General features: G+C 51.3%; 1 protein-coding gene across 3 annotated transcripts in view; it reads right to left on the bottom strand.

The window, feature by feature from the left end:
• PRIMA1 (proline rich membrane anchor 1) overlaps window positions 1–20,842 on the bottom strand; it is a 48,795-nt gene that overhangs the window by 27,041 nt on the left and 912 nt on the right. For all 3 annotated transcript variants that reach the window (XR_005024176.2, XM_036882357.2, XM_036882360.2), the window contains exons 2-3: window positions 20,324–20,449; window positions 13,193–13,328 (exon numbers count right to left, since the gene is read on the bottom strand). Coding sequence is in view for 2 of the 3 variants with exons in the window: in XM_036882357.2 (XP_036738252.2) it covers window positions 13,193–13,328; window positions 20,324–20,416 (229 nt within the window). In the remaining variant the exon portion in view is untranslated. The remainder of the gene's footprint in view (window positions 1–13,192; window positions 13,329–20,323; window positions 20,450–20,842) is intronic.

Below are 20,842 nucleotides of genomic sequence, written 5' to 3'. Positions count from 1 at the left end.
TGTGGTGTGTGTGTGCATGTGGGGTGTGTGTGTGGTGGGGGTGTGGTATTGTGGGGTGTGAGTCTGTGGTGTGTGTATGTAGTGTGATGTGTGTGTGCTGTGTGTGTGTGTCAGGTGGGGGAAATTCACCTGCATTTAGATAAGTATGAACTTGGAGTATGAGGCGGTTTGAGAGGGGGAGGAGGGGAGGGAGAAAGAATAGAACACTCCCTGAATACTCAAGGTGACCCCTCATCCACAGGGCAGAGTTTGGAGTCTCTCAGGCCCAGTAGTTCTCCTGGTGGCGCGGGTGGCGGCAGGACATGAAGCAACTGCTCTGACCCCCTCCCCCAGCCCACCGAGCGCACTGGGGCAACCCTTCAGAACCCCCACTTCCAGACCTCAAGGACGAGGGCCTTCCCGGAAAGGGAGCATTAAGAAGAAAGTCTTGGGGTCACCACCCTGCTCTGGATGTGTGAACATCACTGTCTGGAAGTTTCCCAAACAGGCTGGTCCAAGACACCTAGGACTTCTGCTGGGCGCCTTCAGGAACGGCAGTCCTGGGGCCCTGTGCAGGCAGACCTGGAGCAGACAGGCCGCACAGCCCGGTCACAGCACATCGGACAGTGATGAAGGGCTCTGGGCTTCCCACCCAGAAGCCCTGCTCAGAGACAGTCACCCAACCCACCAGATGTGCAGATCATTTCCCCTGCGTTTAATTATACCAGTACCAGGCCACTTATGAGGCCCCTTCATCAGAGCATTGTTGAATTCGAGCTGTCAGGGGCTGCCTGAGCTATGAAGCCGAATGGTTCTGTCATGGCTCCAGGGCACCCCAGCCCCACCATCCTTGGGGCCACTCCAGGAAGACCCCACTACAGGGTCCAGCCATCCCTTTCTGCTCCCCATCCTGGTCTCCCTGGACGTCACCAGTGGGAACCTGGCTTATTCAGCAGTGCAATGGGCACCCATTGGCATCTGACCACTTTCACTACCCCGCTGTACCACCGGCTCCTGGTGGCTATCAACTAACACCTGGATTACCGCAACAGGCTCCTGACTGGTCTCCCTGCTTCTGCCCTGACCCCCATGGTCTGGTCTACACAGCAGCCAGAGCGATCTTATCAGGAACAAGGCAGATCATGCCCCCCCGTCCCCTTTGGCTCTATTCCCTGCTTGGCCCCCCCCACTTCATGCCCTGTGCAGGTGACACTCTCACAGCAGGGCACAGGCTCCGCTCCATCTGCTGTGCCCTCCGCCAGGAGCACGGCCCCTTCCCCACCTGCACTCCCAGCCTTCACCCGGAGAACCATCTGCTCAGCTCCGCCACCGCCTCTGCAGGACACCTGCTCTGGGTGGCTCTCCACTCAGCTGGCTGCCCGGGGATCTTGGTGCTCCACTTGGCCTACAGTTCCTGTGGGTTCTGCCTCCCTGAGCTGTCCACAGGCACCCAAACTCCACGTGAGAAAAAAACAGAACCCCGATGAACCCCCCTGGGGGTTCTGCCTGTCTTATCCATTGCGTCGTCCTCATGTACTCGGAGACAGTGCTACATGTACTCAATGAGTAAATGTTTGCAAGTGCTCTTCTGCTCCTTCAATACAGAACTTAGGTATCCCTGTGACAGAAGCACACTCACTTGAAGGCTGGTGTGCTCTCTTGAGTGGGAGAAAGAGTGTGAATGAACTCCTAGCAGGTATAGACATCTGGGTCTGACCAGGAGCAAGGTCACCCATGGCAACCTCTGCAGAATACAGGGCTGTCCTGTAGCAAATGCTGGTGTCACGGGCTCAGCTCCCAGCTGCCAATACCTCCTCTTTACCTGGGGAAGCCACCCCACCACTCCTCCCAGGAGCAGCTCTTAACTGAGGCTGCTGGGAATTGGTGTGCGAATACACAGCTCCCTTGGCCCTCAGGTGGGGTCCCTCTCAGGTGCTGTCCGACCCAGAGCCCGCCAGCGGGTCCGAGCTCCTTCCAGCTTCCCACAGGGGTAAGAGGCTTGCTGCCACTCTTTTCCTGCTGCCGTCCTTTCCCTGTCTCACTCCGCAGTCCCTTATTTATGTTTCTGGAATCGTCTCCCAAATAACCACCTATACTTGAATTCTTGTCTCAGTACCTGTCTCTGGAGGAACCCAAACTAAAACATAGTTCCAGATGCTCCTGACAAATGACAGTCTCAAAACATGCTAGTCGCCGCCACCCTTTTCTCCTGGGGAGTTTATTTTCTGGCCCTACCATATAGACACACATGTATCTGCCCACTCAAACACTTGATTTGCACTTTCCAGGTGACAAGCTCTGAGCTGTCTCTGGGGACACAGATGATTCACAGTCCCAACCCTCAAGGACCAGATCAGAAACTTAACAGGTCACACTGGCTGCTTTGTCCTGGAAAAAGTGGGGCATCCCAGCTGCGTTTGGTAATAGTGTGCAGTGGCGACGTTGATAGGGTAGCCACTGTACCGGCCCTGTTCAACGCACTGTTTCACACGAACCCATCTGACCCTCAAGAGCCCCAAAGGAAATGAGGTCCACACAAGGCCAGAGATACAGAGTGCCAGAACCAGCCCTCAATCCCGGGGCATCAGGCGGGCCTTTTAGTCAGGATTGCACCCCCGACTCTGCAGGAGGCCCCCCACTCTGCAGGACGCCCTTCCACTATGGGGCCACACCTGCCTGGACTGATGCTGCACATGCCCTCTGGATTCCGCCTCGCAACCACACTGGGGCCGGAGGCCTCATCCCCTCTACGAGATGAGGAAACTGAGGCTGGGACTGCATAGGAAGCCCCAGGTTCATGTGAAATGTCCAGAACAGGGACTGGGGCTGTGTCCTGGGAGGTGAGGGCTTCTTGTTGGGTCGATGAAAATGCTCTGTAGGAGACAGTGGGACATGGTCACACAACTTGGTGAATATACTGGAAACAACACTGAAATGTATACTTTAAAATGGTTAAAATGGTGAATTGTATAAGAATTTAAGAGAATTTATGAGTTCTTGCAAATTAAGAGAATTTAAGGTATGTGAATTTATAGCACCCCGGAAGTGCATGTCAGCCTCTTGCCAAGATGTGTTTCCCTATTTGCATCCCAGTGTTGAGTCCAGGCTCCTCACAAGATTCCGAATTCCTGGAGGGCAGGATCCAGTGTGGCCCTAACTCTGGGAACATCCCAGTGCCCATGGTGACACCAGGAGGTCGCTCACTGTGGTGCCCGCCTTTTGGACCCAAGTTCCACAGCACCTACTTGTTCCCCTCTTTTGGGTATGGATCCCTCTAGTTGCAGACGAGGGCCTCACCCTTGATTCACACAAGAGTCACCTCCCTCGCTGGTGGGCCCTGGCATCAGTCATGTTTAAAACTCCCAGGCAATGCCAACGTGCAGCCAGAGCTCAGGCCAACTAGAGGCAGGTTCCCTGAGGACAGGCCTGTGTATAACTCATCTCTGCAGCCCCAGAACCTGCCAGGGCACAACGTTGTGGCAAATGTTTGATCAGTAAATCAACAAAATTAACGTTTGTTGAATAAATTAAAGTCCACATAAGTTTGTAATCTTTTATTTGCTAGACACAAGCAAATAAATGGAAGACAACAATTCCATGTATGGAATTGGGAAAGGAAAATTCAGTACTTAAAAAAATGAAATGACTTACAAAAAAAAAAAAGGCAGCAACTAGTAAAGATCTTACAGATCTCAGACATTCAGGTCTGGGGACAAAAATCATGATCCCATGTGCATTGTGCTCAGTATGGAACTGAACGCAAGGCAGCCCTTTCTGTGGCTGGGGAGCTGAGACCAGACTGGATAAGAGACTGGTTCAAGCTAGGACTGCACTGGTAAGAGGTCCCACTCATTGGGATGCTAGGCTGGGCCCTCCTCCCGTATATCTACACTTTCACAGCCTTCAGAGGACAGCACCATGGGATGAGAAAACGGAAGCTCAGAAAGGTGGAGCGACCAGCACACTGCTGGGGGCAGCCAGAGCCAGGCCCAGCCTTCAGGTCCTGCTACTTGCTCACCAGGCAAGGGACTCCAGGGTAATAGGACAGAAACCCTGCCTCCTGCAGGTGATGAACATCCAATATCCCAGGGTCCAGATCATGGGGACAGTGAAGACCCACTTGGCACCCGCACAGCTGTGAAGCAGGAAACGTGCAGAGCTACACGGCCTGTTTGCTGACCCAAGTCCCTCATCACCCTCTCTCCAGGCCAGGACGGCGCTGCGGTGCTCACCGGCTGCTGAGGAGGCCAGCGCCCCGTGGAGGAGGCAGGCCTGGGGCTAGCCTCAGCCACCGCACCCACTCTCACCTTTAGAGGTCTCCAAGGGCCTCCTCTGCTGCTTGCCCCAAACGCCTCACAATCCAGGAAAAAATCCAACTAGCTTCTTTATGGAGATGAAATGCAACTAAACCTTGGGTTCATGCTAAAGCCCCAGAGGATGTGTCCTTAAAATGGCAGATGCTAAAACATGCTGGGGGACATTTGAGGTACTGCTAGCCCCGCCCTGGCCCTACTGAGCCTGCTTCAGTAGCCCACTGGTGAGTTCACAACATCTTGAGAAGACCAGGAGAGGAAGCCCCGGGGGCCACGTCCACGACTTCCTCTGATCATTCATCCCAAGAGACCCAGTGGCATCCTCGGTTCCCGTCTCTCCCCTACAAAAAAAGTCCTTTCAGCACCTATGACTGTCACCCCTGCTTGCAAAACCATGTGAAATTGGACCAGGGCTTGACACTGCCACTCTCCCTGTGCCCCATCCAGGGCCCCACCACTGTCTCCCTGACCACCACCTCTGGCGGCGATGAGGAGACAGCCTCACGGGGGTCTCTGTAAAGTCTAAAGGAGGCCACACCCACCCCCTGCACAAAGGCCTCTAGAGGCTTCTGGTTGCACTTAAGATAAAACCCAAACCCCTCCCCTGAGCCCCAAGGCCCTGGCGGCCTGGACACTGTCTCCCTCTCAGCCTCACCTCCCCAGTCTTCCTTTGCTCAGCAGCCAGAAGATACCCTGGCCTGTCACACACCCCAAGTGCCTCCTCGCATGAGAGGTTTGCACCTGATGCTTCCTCTGCTGAGAACGATGCCCAGTCTTCCTCTCTGACTACTTCTGTCAATGGCTGTCAGCTGAAACATCATCTCCTATCCCTGGAGGCAAAATCTAAGTGACCATCCAGTACCCCCTATCGGATCATGTGATTTCACAGTTGACCTTTGAGCAACACAAGGGTTAGAGGTGCCAATCCCCTGCTCAGTCAAAAATCCACGTGTATCATTTTTGACTGCCCTAAAACTTATCTGATAGCCTTCTGTTGACCAGAAGCCTTACTGATAACATGAGCCATCGATTAACACACAGTTTGTATGTTACATGTATTACACACTCTACTCTTAACAATAAAGTAAGCTAGTGAAAAGAAAATGTTTTTTCAAACTGTTGGCAATCTCTAAAAAATCTTCCAATATATTTATTTTTAAAAATCCATGTATAAGTGGACTCATGCAGTACAAACCTATATTGTTGAAGGGTCAGCTGTAATTACCTTGGTAATTACACACACTATCTTCGAATTTTCTGGTCCTATTTTTGGTTTGTTTGCCTTCTGTCCCAGCACCCCCAGCCGTGCCCTAGCCAGACATACAAACACTAAGATACAAACTCCAGGACTGCAGGGGCCCTTCCTTCCTCTTCACCACTTCATTCCCAGAACCTAGCATGGTGCCTGACAATAGTAAACAGTGAAAAATACTTGCAAAATCAAAAATTTTGCAAAAACATTTGCAAAAGAGACGAATTAGCAGCTACCAAGGACCTCTGAGACACCAGGCATACACAACGGAGCTGGAGCTACAAGTGGACACAGTAGACCCACGGTAATTGTCTACATTTAGCAAAGGACCCAGGCATTAATCAAGCAATTAATTAGATATTTAAAGGCTAGGATGACCACTGTAAAGGGAAAGGAAAAGTTCAAAGAATGTGTGCACGTATGTGTGTGTGTTGATGGAGGGTGCTGTGGTTTTAAAACGTAGGCAGGCTCTCTGACACTCGTCTGTCAAAAGGTACAGTCTGATTCCCTGCTCCTTAAACGTGAACAGCTTTGGTGGGTTGAGTCCAGGGAGCAGAAGGCAGTGACAGTGACACTGCCCAACATCCTCAGCTATGTCATTCAAAGGGGCACTGCTTCTGCCAGCTTCTGGAGCTGGAATGCAGCTGCCATGCTGTGAGGAAGCCCAAGCCATGTGGAGTGTCATGGGCAGGTGTTTCAGAGGACAGGCCCAGCTGGGGACCCACCAACAACCAGGGATGAGCAAGGAAGCCTTCAAGAGGGCTGCCACCCCAGCCCCACCTATTACAGTCACACGAAGGAGCCCAAGCCAGGGCCTCCTCCCAGAGCCTCCCACAGTCACAAGAGGAAAGACGAATGCATGTTGGTTTAACCACTAACTCTGATGATCTGCTCCACAGCCAGACAGCACCAGAACTGGGAACAGTGCAACCTTGCGGAATCTGGGAGGGTTTCCTGGAGGATATTGGAGCTGAGACCTGCATGAGTTATGGTGAACTACTTTGAGGGGAAGCCTGGCAGCCAGGAGGGTCAGCACATGCAAAGGCTCTGAGGCAAGAAGGAGCAAGGCCCCTCAGAGGACAGGAGAGGGACCCTGAAGCTGACTCAGCAATGGGGGTTGGGGGGCGGTTAGGCCGAGGATGCAACAGGAAGTTTTCAGATGGCCCTAAACTACTCCCCTCCTTGCCAGATGGGCAGTTGGAACAAGTACCTCGTCCCCTACAGAAATTGGGGATAATACCACCTGCTACAAAGGAGTGTTTGTAGTAGGAAAGGAGGAAAGCAGAGCTTCCACTAGGTACCGGGAACTACATACTGGCTTCCTCCTAGTGTGCTGGTGAGTAAGAAAAAGCCCTCCGGGACTTCCGCTGGCCCGTTTCTCTCTCTGTTAGAATTTGGCCCTTGGCAAAAAGGACAAGGAACAGGGTGACCCCTTTCCTAGCCTCACCACTGCTGTGTGACCTTTAGGGAGTCACTTAACCTCTGTTCTGGTTTTACTAAGAATCAAATAAATGCAAAAAGTAAAATCTACATCAGTGATTTGAACCCCTTCAAGATAGGCACTGTGGAAATGCAGGATCACGCCTTTGTTCCACCACAGCTATTTTTGGCCCAATCAGCCTCAGAAGCAGGTCTCACGGAGGGGGTGTACGTGCTTTTCCTTGAGGGCTGGTACACGTCTCCTTCCACGGCCCCGCCGTATGAGTCACACGTGGGACAAGTGGGCCAACGCTGACATTTACAAAGTAAGCCCAGGTCCTGAGCTCTGGCGGCTGCCGTGGGCGTTTCGGCCAGGCCCTCGAGCACGCCTTTGCCCCTGCGGGAGCTCATCCCGGCCCACACCTTCCAGAAATACCTTCACGTGGGGGAGTCTGGTTGGCTTTGAGGATCACAAGCCTCACAAGGGCGGCCCCAGATGGGGCCTGGGTGGCACCCTCTAAAACCTTTTCTTTCCAGAATACCTAGGGGAGTCTGCACATCCTTAAAGAGCACACTTCACCCTCAAGTTTCTAATCGGAGGCTCTCTTCTCAGCAGAGAAGCACCAGACTCATGTTACAGCAACTTGCAGGTTAGCGATTTATGGTTATCAGCAGTATTACTTATTAGCTGATGCTTAATTTGATGTTCTTTGGGTTCCAGGCTCTGTGCCGTTAATGCTATGGCACCAAATCCTCAACAACTGCCCATGTGCGGCAGGTATTGTCACTAGCCCCATTTTACAGATGGAGCTGAGGCCCCAAGCAATTAAGAATACCTTGCCCAGATCACTTAGCTAAGGACAAAAGGCTGACCCCAGGTCTGGAGGGCAGGAAGGCCAGGCTGTGAGCCACTAAGCTGGGACACCACTTTTCAAGCAGTTTTTACCAAATACAGCCTGTCTAATTTCCAGTCTCCACAGCAGTCCCTTCTCAGGGAGGTATCATTAGCTGCCCCCTTTATAGATGAGGAAACTGAGGCTCTGAGAAGGAATGATGTGCTCAGGGTCACAGAGCTAGGAATGGAAGGCTGGGTGCTGGGTCTGACCTGAAAGCCCCCGACCTGATTGTCATTCTCGAGGACCCTGGTTCTGGAAGTGCACACCCCAGTGTGCCCTGGGCCAGCAGTGTGAGCATCACTGAGAGTGTGTCAGGAATGTAAGCCCTCGGGCCGCACCCCAGACCTACCGAATCTGGAACCCTGGAGATGGGGTCCAGCAACCTCTTTTTTTTTTTAAGGTATCATTGATACAATCTTATGAAGGTTTCACATAAGCAACATTGTGGTTTCAACATTCACCCATACTATCAAGTCTCCTCCCATACCCCATTTTAATCAGTCAGTCGGTGTGCTAAGATGCTATAGAGTCACTACTTGTCTTCTCTGTGCTCTACTGCCTTCGCTGTGACTTACCTATATTGAGTGCTAATTACAATGCCCACCTCAATCCCCTTCTCCCTCCCTCCCCACCCACCCTCCCCAACCCCTTCCCTTTGGTAACCGCTAGTCCCTTCTTGGAGTTTGTGAGTCTGCTGCTGTTTTCTTCCTTCAGTTTCAGTAACCTATTTCTAAACAAGTTCTCCAGGAGATGCTGCCCACACTCAAGTTTGAGGCTTGCTGGTCTGGCGTCTCCCTGCGGCTGACAGCGTGAAAAGTTTACAAGCAAACCACCTCAGCTTATGGGCAAAGGGTTGAGGGCAGAGCTTGGGAAATAAAAGACGGAAAGTGGAGATGCTGCTCTAGAATCTTCCGCCTCGCTAGAGCCCTGTGGGGCCTTCCTGGTATCGACACACTCTCAGGGCTGCTGGGAGGGGTGTCACAGAGCAGGGCCCCCACCCAGGAATGCAGAGCTGAGCTGCTCCCATGGGCAATGAGCTCCAGGTGGAGTCTGGGGGGCTGTGGTCTTGAAAATTTCATAGTAAAACAAAATAATCACACCAAAAGCAAACTTTTCAAAACCCAAAAAACTGCAGTGCCTTTGCCAGAGGGTGACTAACAGTCCCAGTTTGCTAGGGTTTCCCAGGATGCAGGAGTTCCAGGGCTAAAGCCAGGACAAGCTGGTCACCGTGGGCAGCAGGGTGCTGTTTGGGTGAAGATGGATGAAGCCTGGTCATGGGGAGGATACCTAACATTTCTGACAACCTTTCTGGCAGCTACTTCTTCCATGGGAGACTTTACAGGTGTGCATGAAGATGTGCAGAGCTTTCTCTCTGCCTGATCCTTGCGCTCCTACCTCTGGGCCTTTGCTTCAGCCACTCCGTCTCCTCCACAGCCTGTCCGGCCTCCCTCCACTCCTGCTGCCAGGGTCTAGCTGGGAATTCTTTCATGCCTTCCCAGGTGACCCCCTCCCTGCACCTTCTGGAATGAAGACACCTCTCCCCAACAGCCTTCTTATTCCCCAGGTCTAGTACCCACAGGCTGCTCTTTATCAGAATGATTTTCACCAATGGATATGCGTCCAGTTTTCTAAAGCATTTTTCACTTACGGGAATCCTCAAACCTTTTTATAGAAGAAACTGAGGCCCTCTTAAAGTCATGTAGGAAAGTGGCTGGGCTGGCACACCGACCCAGGCTCTTGCAGCCTTATATGCTGTGTTCTCAGCATTATGGCCCCTGCCAATGAGGACGAGCCCCATGTGCCTCTGTGTGCCTCCGGTGTGCCCAACACAGGGCTGGACACAGAGCAGGCATTCTTCAAACATTCACTGAGTGAACAAGAGGCCCTTGTGAGCAGCAAGGATGCAAAACACAGCCACTGAAGAGGTGGACAAAGGCTGGCATGTGCCTGGAGGACCATATCCAGGAAGATGCAGGAAAGGATGCTCACGACAACACATTCTGTGAATGACGGTCCACCTGACCATGAGCTCCACGAGGGCAGCAGCGGCCCCTCTCCTGCTCACTGACAACATCCTGGCCAACAACATGCACAGCTATTGAATGGCCACAGAGGTTTCAGAGCACTGAAGCCCGTGCCCTCCGGGAGAAGCTAGCTCCTTGGGGGTCACTGAGCAGGCTGACGTGGTGGATACAGCTGTATCTCTGTCTGACATTTCTTGGGCACTATTTGTGTGCAGGGTCTGGGCTAAGCTCAACGAGGACCAAGAGAATGTATAAAACACATTCTCTGCCCTCATCTCATCTGCCTCATACACCCCCAGGACACCATAGCTGTGGGGTGCAGCCATTGTCCTCCTTGCCCAGTGTCCACGTCCTCACCCTAGGGTTATACCCCCACCTGGATTTTCCCTGGGGAAGTCACCACTCCCTTAATCTCTGTCCCTACACCCCCAACTCCAAGGGCAGTCACTCGGCTCAGGCCTGACCAAAGAGAATATTCCATCCTGCAGGCCACCAGGATTGGTCCAGAGAGAGACATGTAGTCCGTCCCAAGCTGGTCCAGTGAAAGTCAGCCCCAGGATTTTCGTTGAAGGTTCTGGAAAGAGACGCTCTCTTTGTAGGGAAATTACTGACTGTAAGGTTGATGAAATCCTGGAGCTACAGGAATTAGGCTAGCCTGAGAGAAAAGGCAACCCAGGAGAAAATCAAAAGACAGAAAGACAGAGACAGAAACCCAAAACCATCATCATGTAAGACCTGCCACTGGTAAGTCCTGATATGTGAGTCAAAAAACTAACATCTCTCTCCCTGGTTTTTGTATTGCTTATACCACTTCAATATGGGCTTCTACTACATATAACTGAGCAAGGCCTGACATAGGACCAAACTACCCTGCTCTCCTCTCCCCCAGAAGCCCCCAGGATTGAAGCTCAACATAAGGCCTGTCTCCTTACACTGGGCACTCCTTCCCTGCTTCCCATTCTCTGCGACCTCCAGCCTGGCCTCAGGTCCTCATGGGCAGCCTGGAGCCTGAACTACCTCAAGGGCCCCTGCTTGACTCCAGCCTGGACATTTACCACAAATCCACCCTCCACATTGTCAGGAAAGTTGATCTTTCTGAAGCAAATGATACAGAGTCATGTCAGTTCCTTGATAACACTAATTGTTGGGCTCATCACTATCCACAGTGGTTTCTTAAAGGATGGAGAGCGTGTCCCTGCAGTTGAATGAGCTGATTTCGGATGGCACACAGACCCAGCAGTCAAACACACCAAAACACAGAGCAAGGAGCTTAAGTCCTTTTGATTCTCTCACAAACCTTTAGGTATCTTCAGAGAGAAAAATCTCCTTATGGTTCTATTACGGCTCTGACACCTCTTGAGAGAGAAGCAAGTGGTAGACGTATCTTTTTAAACAAAAAGGAGGCCTTGAACTCAGAACCTTCTGCAGCATGCTAGAACTTTAACCCATTGGTTTGTTTTCCCTGCCTTTATTTTTTATGGTCACCTTCTATGTAGGCAGATGACACTGCTTTTTGATTAATAGTGGTCTGAGACAAAGTTTTCTTTGGAAATTATATCAACACAAAAGTGAGTCTATTAAAAGAAAGAAGTAAGGCAAGTAATAGGTATTTGGATATGGTGAATGACGTTAGCAAATAATTCATGGAATGAAACATGATCTACTCAGCCAGGCATATAAGGCCATTTACAGTCCACCCCTTGACCATTTCTTTAAACTCACTGAAGGGCTTGTGACTTTTAAGATGAGTCTCACAGTCATACCTCCAGGCCTTCTGCCAGGATGTCTTTTCTCCACAACCTCCTTATTAACCTAGAACAGTCCCATTTATTCTTTAAGACCGAGATCAATGTTACTGTGGCCCAACTTCTCTAGGATCTCCAGTGTACTTGGAGAACAATCTCTGGGCTCTCTATGGCCACATTTGTGGACTGTTGAGAGCTGGGCCTTCTCTTGGAAGCTGAGACATCAGAATGACCTTTCACCTCTGTGTCTGGCCCAGAAGCTCCCTTAGCGTACTATGAATTGAAGGGACTCTAACTGGGAGTTATGGCTCCATCAGATACAAGCACACATGAAAACAGCACAGGCCTAGAGCCCAAATGGGGGAGGAGGAATTCCAAAGGAAGGGAAGGGAGTGATCTCCATAGGCTGAGGCTGAGCCCCACAGTACAGCCCAGGATTCCTTCAGGAGCAAGGAACAGATGAGCATCCTTGGACAGGAGGGTCCTGCAGAGGCCTAGGGCACAGGGCCTAGTTGGCCAGGTTCCCCATTTTGACTTGGCATGTGAATCATCTCAGAACTTGTTAAAATGCTAATCCCCAAGCCCCACCTCAGAGACTGCCTTGGTGGGTTTGACGTGGGCCCCAGAAGCTGCACTTTAAAACAAATGCTCCAGGTGATGTATGAGGGCCACCCTCTGAGAAGCCCTGGCCACAGGTGTCAGTAGGGATGGCGGAAGGTAGGGGCCTAGCAAACACAATGCAGAAATGCACCTGACCTGCAAAGATCCTCCAGAACATTGCATCCCTGCCTGGACACCAGAAGGCTGGAAACGCAGCCTACCAGAGAACCGGCATCGTCAAGGTTATTTAAAATATGCCCCAAATAATTCAATGGAGATGTGCTTAATGAAGTAGAGCCACACATGATCGTGGGGCATTCTACAGGCTGAAACTGGAGAGATCAATCCCACATATAGACTCTCTTGGTAGAGACCTAATCAACCAGCAATTGTAAGCAGCGAACCCTTAACCCCTGCAGGTCAGGACTGAGGCCATTTCTGGCTTAAAGAAACCCTCCTTTGTTTGAATTACCACAATCAAATTGCTCGTAGATGAAATCAAGGCAAACGAGTGACAGAATTTGGAGCAAATGGCTGAAAGCCCTCTGCATAACTTTGCTCCCAAAGCCTCCCTTACGCTTCTATACTAGCTGCTTCCTAAAACGTGAATTAAAGTTGAAAAATGAAACCAGGTGCACGGGGGTGGGTACTTAAGACCAGTACCCAGTGGCTGCCCCCTTTTAAAACTCTGGCCTTCGGAACAGTCCAGGCAGAGTCACTCATCAAATGGAGATTGACTTTTATTTGATTAACGGATGGAGAAACATCCTCCTCCATCTCCCAGGAACAGTCTGTCGGAAAGGCGCTTTGCAGACTGCAGGGAAAAGTTGGGCCTTGGCTTCCCTCCTGCTCGGCCAGTGGAAAATTCCAAAGGAGGCCAGGCTGCCCTCTGCTACATTCACAGGTTCTTCCTAAGCCCGGAAAACACAAAGGGGAACTGGAAACAGAGCAAGCCTTTACTTACCCGGGGCGGAGAGGAGTCTGGGAGGCGGTGGGGGAGGGGGTGGCGGGGGAAGTGGGGGTGGGGGTCGGCACTGGCAGATGTGTTGACAGCTGTTGGTCACCTTGGAGCAGGACTTCTGGGGCTCGCCATGCGTCACCTGCAAAAACGGGCACACGTGCCAGAGAGAAGACAATAGGCAACTGGGCACTGAAATGGGCCCCCCACCCCAAATCCCTGCTAGGAGGAAACTTGTGACTCTTTTCCCAGGCCATGGCCAGAAGAATACAGACATCAAGTTGGCTCAAAGGGAAACGATACTGTGGGAGGCTGGCCTGGCTGGTTTGGAAAAGAACGTTTTATTTCCAGCTCTACCAGGTACCAGCTATGGGATGGTGGCAATCATCTTTATGTTAATGAGAGGTAGGCAAGAACTTGAAGGTTAAGTCAAGGATCTCCCCATTGTGCAATTGAGGCCCAGGACAGAGAAGTGGCTGCCCAAAGTTCTCACACCCAGATGGTGGTGGGATCCTGATTTTACCTGCTCAGAGACCTGAGCCAACCACTTCTCTAGTCTTCCTTGCTACAGTGTAAGGCCAAGCCCACACCTCTCTGACCACAGCTCCTGATGGCCTTCCTGTGTCCACTGTGGACCAAGGTCCCCTCAACTTGAGTGAGGAACCTTCCCCAACCAGGCCTCTGCTCTGGTATTGCAGGTGACCAAGGGGAGCCCGCGTGGTCTTGTGGGAAATACACCTGACAAAACCACCCACATGCCCCCAACAGGCCCTGGCGGCCTGCTCCACACTTCAGATCATGGAGCCACAGTGCCTTTCAGGGGCAGCCCCGATGATGTCTCCAGCCTCACTTCATCCGGTGCTCTCCCCATTTTCTTTGCCCCCAGTGCCTTTTTTCCCATCCCTAGACCCTGGCCATGCCCCTCACCTCTGCATATGCTGCTCTAGTGTCCCAGAATGTTCTCCCACACCTTTCTCCTGCTTGCCATTACTCAGCTTGGCTACCACCTCCTCAGAGAAGTGTCTCTGACCTCCCTGACCAGGTCCCATCTCCTTGTCATAGGCACTCCTGGCACCAGGTTCCACTCTCTGGGGCAGAAATCTACATCTGGGTGATTCCCTGCTTCCTACTGGCCTCCATTGGGCTGGAAGCTGGTGGCGGCAGGGGCCAGACCTTTTATTTTTCTCTCTCTCTAATATAACTCAGCACCTAAGGGAAGGTCTGGCATTCAGTCAATGTTTGGTGAATGAATAAATGAACAAATAAATGAATGAATGAGTATTAAAAACTGGACCAGAATCCACCTTTTGACTCCTGGTCTGGTATTTTGTTTTCGACATCAGCCTCAGTTTCTCACCTGTAAACTAGGAAGAGTAGGTGACTGACCAGTGGATCCCAGCCCTGACTGCATTAGACTCTGCCAGGCAGGTTTAAAATATGCTCACACCTGAGACTTTCCCAAGACCAGTTAAGTCAAAATTTCTGCAGGTGGGGTTGGGCATGGGTATTCTGTTTAAGTTTCCCAGGTTGAACTTCTGACCTATGGCCAGTGTGAGAACCGCTGGTTTAGAACACTGCCAGTGTGTCAAGTGCCATAAATTCACGAGCTTGCGGTTTGGCCCTGTTCCAGGAAACAAGCTGATGTAAAGGCATGAAGGAAAGAGTTGGTGGTCACCCCCACCTCAATGATGTGCATGGTAATTTCTCTGGCTGTCATCTCAGGGCAGCAGGAACCTGTCATCTCAGGGGAGTAGGAATGCAGAACCCCAATTTCCTTGCAAGCGGCCCCACGGAGCCTGCCTTTGTGAAAGGCATTTTATACTGCCTTGGAGGCCAAGGCAGACCCTTTTCTGCACATGTCCCAGGCCCGGCAGAGAGAGCCCGTGGAACTCAGACGCTCCCTTCACACCTGGTGGATGTGAATAGGCGGCATAATGGCCATTAGGCCAGCAGCAGGAGGTGGACTGGTTTATAGCCCTAACTTAATATCTACGAGGCCAAGAAGCTCCTGTTCACCACCTTTCAGTGTGTTTAAAGGACCACTGACTGTGTTCCAAACTCTGGAAGGTAATCTCATCTCCCACTGAGAAGAGCGCATCCTCAGACAGTAAGCCTTTTCTCAGTTATTTTACAGAGATGATGAACTCCTTGCACGTCAGCGGCAAATCCACTGGCTTCTCCATCAGTGCAACTGTCGGCTTTCCCCATCATTGCTGGGCCTGTCCTCCTCTGGATTCCAACCTTCTAAGGCCACAGGGGTTGCTCGAAAGCTCCGTCCTCCCTACAGCTGGCCTCTGCGATGGCTTTTCTACAGGCGTGCGAACTTCAAACAATGCCATTGCCAAAGCAATTACTTTCCCACTCTCCAAGGTGCAATTTATGTGAGAGAGCTCAAGAGGAGCACGTTTGTTTAACCTGGCCCAACACAATGGCCTATTTTTGTGAGAGGATATAAGGGCACAGATATCTAAGGGTGTTTAATGCGATGAAATTGGAGGCAGGGGAATCGGGGCCAGGTTTCTGGGCTGGAGGGGAGGGAGCAAAGGAGTGCACTACATGTTACAAATCGATGGTTCCTGGTCTCTCTTCTAAGGACCCCACTGCAATGGGAGTGGGCACAACTGCTTGACCAACTGTCATCATGGAAGCACCCAGGCTGGGTTCCTGTCCTCCTCGAGACTGGGCCCCACTCCAGGCTCCTCCGTGGGGCTTGGTGCTGCGCAAGCCTCCACCGCCTGACAGCTGGTTCCTTGGACCCATTATCCACTTGCCACCTTCTTCTCGGGGAAGCCATCCTGAGCCCCAAATCACTACCTGCTCAATGCTACTTCCTCCCCTTGTAAATCCTTCTCTTTGGGCACGCTTCCCACTGTTTGTGATGTTGGCTCTCCACACTAAGCCATGAGCGTCTTGGGGCAGGCAGGCAGGTGGCTCTGTGCTTTATGAATCCTGACCATGTGCTGAATCCAACTGTGTGTCAGCCACAGGAAACAGACTCTCATTTACTGTGACGATAACCAAGAGAGGTATTAGCCACACTCACTGGGTGGGACAACAGCTTGGTGAGGCTAAGTAATGTTCTCCAGTTTCACAGGCCCTGCATTCAGTTGGTGCTCAATGAAAAGTGTGCTGGGGGATGGTCTGTGTACATGAGTCTATCCTGTCCCCTAACTCTGTGTCTACCTTGGGGTTCTGTGGATTGGTGATGCTGTATTAAGGCAGGAGAGAGGAAAGCTTGGCCCCAGGAGCTCATCCCAACACTTGGCTTGGTTGGTTTGGGTCTTCTGCAAGGAGAAGAAATTTGCCCCCAAAGTCACCTGCTCTTAGCTGGGCTTGACTAAGAAGTAGCAGAAGCCCAGAGAGGTCAATGACTTGCCTAAAGTCCACAGAAAACCTACTATAATGACTTCCTGCAACCACTTCTTATACAAGTTTTGCCCTCAGCTGCCTTCCCGCCCCTGCCCTGCAGCATTCTCCAGGGGCCAGAATCCTGCCAATGCTGCCATCATGGAGGCACAGGTGGGTCCTGCAGTCCCCTGGATTTGGTGCCCGCCATGGTGGCCTTGGGGATGTGGTGCTCCATGCCTGCCCATTCCCACTCCCTCCTGGCCAATCAATGCAGCTTTCTGGCCTGGTGGATGTTGCCCCTAAATAGTCCTTGAATCCATGTACTTCTCCCCACTCTCACTGCTGCTGTCCTAAACCATGATGCCATCGTATCTCCACTGGGCCGCAGCTGCCTTGCACCTACCGTTGCCAGATAAAATACAGGACACCCTGTTAAATCTGAGATAAATAATGAACACTTTCAAAAGTATAAGTATATCCCAAATGCTCTATGGGATATACTTACACTAAGAATGATTTGCTGTTTATTTGAAATTCACATTTAACTGGACATTCTATATTTTTATTTGCTAAATCTGGCAACCTCATCTTTGCCAGCCAGCCTCTTTGCCCCCCGCCTTGACACCCTCTCCAAATCTATCCTTTCTGCTGGAGCTGGGCTGAGATTTCTAAAATGCCAATCTGAGATTATGGTACCTCCTGCTTAAAGCTTTCACAGGCCTCAGGATCAAGTCCATAGTGTAAGACACGATGTCTGTGGCTTACCACGGTGGCCTTCCCTGGGGGTTCTTCCAGGGCCCCATTCTCTTCTCTGGACTCAGGGCTGTTCCCTCGGCCTCGACCCTTCACTCATGTTTGCACCTTGACTCCTGACTTTCTTCATTCACGTCTCCGCTGAAGTGCTACACCATCAAGGCTTCTCTGACTCTCCCACCAGGTCCCATCTCCAAGTGATTTGCTCCTGTTGAGTTTTCTTGCCTATAATTACTTAATTAATTCGCCAGAGCCAGATTGTCAATGCCATGAGGGCAGGGACCACCAGGTCCCTTGCACTTAACACAGGGCCCAGCAAACAGTAGGTGCCCAATAAGTGCTGCTGAATAAGTAAGTAAACTGTAGTGAGTAACCATCAGCATCGCTTGGGTCTGGGGTGGCTTCTTGTCAGCACACAGAGACGCGCTGGCCTGGATCCGAGCCTTCTCCCCGACCGCTTTAGGAAGCCACCCACAAAGATGACGGCTTCCGGAATCTTTTATGGAGATAGGCCAGTACCATGGGAACTTGATGAGACACACTCCTGTCACACCTAATAAATTTGCCAGCCTGTCATCCTCTCCACTTGCAAAAAAAAGGAATCCTCTGGAAGTGAACTTAGAAGAGCCCTAAATCACAGAATCTCAAAAACTCAATTCCAGACACATTAAAGAAAAAAAGGGAGAGGCTAAGGGATGCCCCTACCTGCCTGGTGACAATTTAAATGTCATCTGACTTTCACGATTAAGTTTCTTATCATATAGGCAGCACCCAGAGGCCTTGGGCTGATTTCAGGGTAGGAACCTGGTACTTTGTGGGGACCACAGGTCTCTTGCCTCTTCCTATGAATTATAGGACTTTGTTATGTTGGTCTCTCCCTTCCAAATGTTTATAACTTTGGGGGCTTCTTCTGGCAAAATGCTTATGAAAATACAGAAAGCTTTGAGTCCTTTTGCTATATTCAAGAAACTCCTATGACATGACAGATTCAAGTCTCCCCACTTAGAGGGAAAAACATGGCTTCATGGACTTCATTTTTCCTTTTCTCCCCTGTTCCTCTGGATTTAGCAACTTTGCTTAAAAACCATGTCCATCCATGCCAAAGCCCCCCTTCCCTTGGCTTCCTAGTCCCTATCATTTGCAGATGAATTTTTCCAGAGCCTCCAGCCAAGATTTTGCCCATTCTACTTGTCTGGAGGATTCCTTTTCTAATTGATTTTCACAAAAATTGATTTGTATTGAGTAACCGCATCTGAAACACACACACGGTTGTGTAAGTACTGCCTGGCTGAAGGACACGGATAAAAAACTGAGCTGCTTCACAAAATTCTTTCTTTTGGTGGTGGTGGCGGGGAGGAAGTGGCTCTGCTGTTTCAGCCCTGCCCGTTCAGATGACCGAATTCTACGCTTGGAGACTGACATCATCATGTTGCTCTCCACACTAGCTGAAAGAGTCGGCTGGAAAACTGTAAACAAACAGTTATAAAAATGAAGTGTACTTAACATCTGGAGGTTCAACTGAAAGTTGTACGAGGGAAGCTCGGCCCAAACAGCCCAAGTGTTTAGAAGTGACAAAATCCTGCATCCTGAGGAGGCATAGCTGAGTTTATTAACTGCTGTTTCACACATTAAACAAAGCTGTCAATTCCAAAAGGAAAACAACTGTGAATGAGACAGAGGCAAGCCAGAGAAGAGAGCAGAAGACGGGCCTGGTGGTGGTGGGGAGGTATATCCCGGCCCACCCACTCACTCACTCATGCAGCAAGCTCCTTCCAGCATTCAAGCCCCTGCTTCTTTCTCAGGGGTCACAGGCCACCATTCAAGCAGGACTGACTGAGCTGGTTCCCAGCAGGCTCCTCTGCTTGGGACAGCACAGGGACCATAGCAGACTGGCAAATGGCTGCACACCAAGTCTTCTTCTTTGGACTGTCACCCCCTACTCAGGACGACCATCTGAATAATCCCCAACCCCCAAGATGCCACCAGGAGAACATGAAGCTGCAAATACCCAGAGTGGGGTATTTCAATGCCCAAAATGGTAAAAATGTCCTCCAGTGCCTGCTGAATCACTAACAATTCAAAAATGTTGAACAGACTATATAATGATCACTGAGTACCTGGCCAGCCAGATGGAGGTGCAGCATTACTATTACTAATATCAAGGATGGCAGCAAGAGCTACCATTCAGTGTTTATTATGGTCTGTGCTAAGTAATCTTTACTTGCTTGGGCTCATCAAACACTTAGGAGAGCACAGTGACCGAGAAGAGACCAAGGCCCAGAGAGGTTAAGTGCATTGTCTAAAGACCCCCAGCTGGTGAGCAGCAGAGCTGGGGCTCAAAGCTCAAAGCTGACACCAAAGTCCACCTCTTCACCACTGCACTGTGCTACTGACTGGGTCCATTCTGGGAGGCATTGGAGACCATCCCACGGAACCCTCTCCCTGACTCTAACAGTAATGAGTCCAGCTAGTGGCCACCTGGCCTCTGCCCTGGGGCCCAGGGTGAGGACCCCATTCTCCAGCAATCCTTATAGATGGCAGTTTCTTCTTACACTCCCCACAAGTGGCCACACGCAATCTGTCCATGTCCCCAACTCCACGACTTATGAGGAATACAGCCTTCCTATGTTGAAGTCCAGCTTAAGAAGGCTAAATCGAAGTTTACTAGTGATTTTGATGGGAAATAAAGGATGCATATTCCTGGGACTGTATTTCTTTTCAAGTTTGTAAAAGCTCTAAGGCTTCTTTTCCCACGTTTCTGAAGTAGAATGTTTTCAAGAAGGCGTTTCCAAGACGTTTCTGTTCAAAGACCCTGTCCTACAGGCCCTAGCAGGCAGGCCCTGCCCTGAAGCCTCCCTCAGGAATTTCTAGGGCAGGAGGATGTGGGGCCCCCAGCATCTTTGCTTCTCTTCAGCTCTCCCCTAGACAAACCAGAGGGGCAGCTGCAGGAAGCCAGGGTCAGGATTTGAAGCGACCCGCTGCCCAGCGGGCCCTGTCCCGAAGGACCTCCAGCGCGCTGCCGGCGCCTCGGCTCACCTGCACGAAGCCCCAGAACGGGTGGAACGCGCAGTGCAGCAGCAGTGAGGGCCAGCAGCAGCCACGACGCAGCACCAGGTCCCGAAGGAGCATCTCGGCCCGAGGCACCCTCGCTCTCCCGGAGAACTGTCAAGAGAGCAAAGCTCCGGTCAGGCGGGCGCAGCGCGGGCACCATCGCCGCCGCGCACCCGCACACGTAGCAGTCCAGGTTGGGCGGGCACGCTCCGAACCCTGAGGCACCCTGGTAAAGCAAGCCTGTCCCTGTACTCCGCGTGCACACTTGCTGACCCTTCTTGCACACTCAAAGGAGACAGCTTCCCAGAACTCACACTCTATTCCGGCGCACCCCCCCAGAACTCTGAGTGTTTTCCTTGGCCCCGTGCACAACCCAGAATCCTGAGTGCACACCTTGACCCGAAGAACACCTCCAGGAAAAGCCAAGTACACTTACAGAGCCCCATGCACCTCCCCAGAAACAGCCATGCACAACTCACTCCCACCGTGAGCACACTTCAAACC

This window comes from Manis pentadactyla, chromosome 11, assembly GCF_030020395.1.
Source record: "Manis pentadactyla isolate mManPen7 chromosome 11, mManPen7.hap1, whole genome shotgun sequence".
NCBI classification, from domain to species: Eukaryota; Metazoa; Chordata; class Mammalia; order Pholidota; family Manidae; genus Manis; species Manis pentadactyla.
This window is presented reverse-complemented; position numbering and strand designations above follow the sequence as displayed.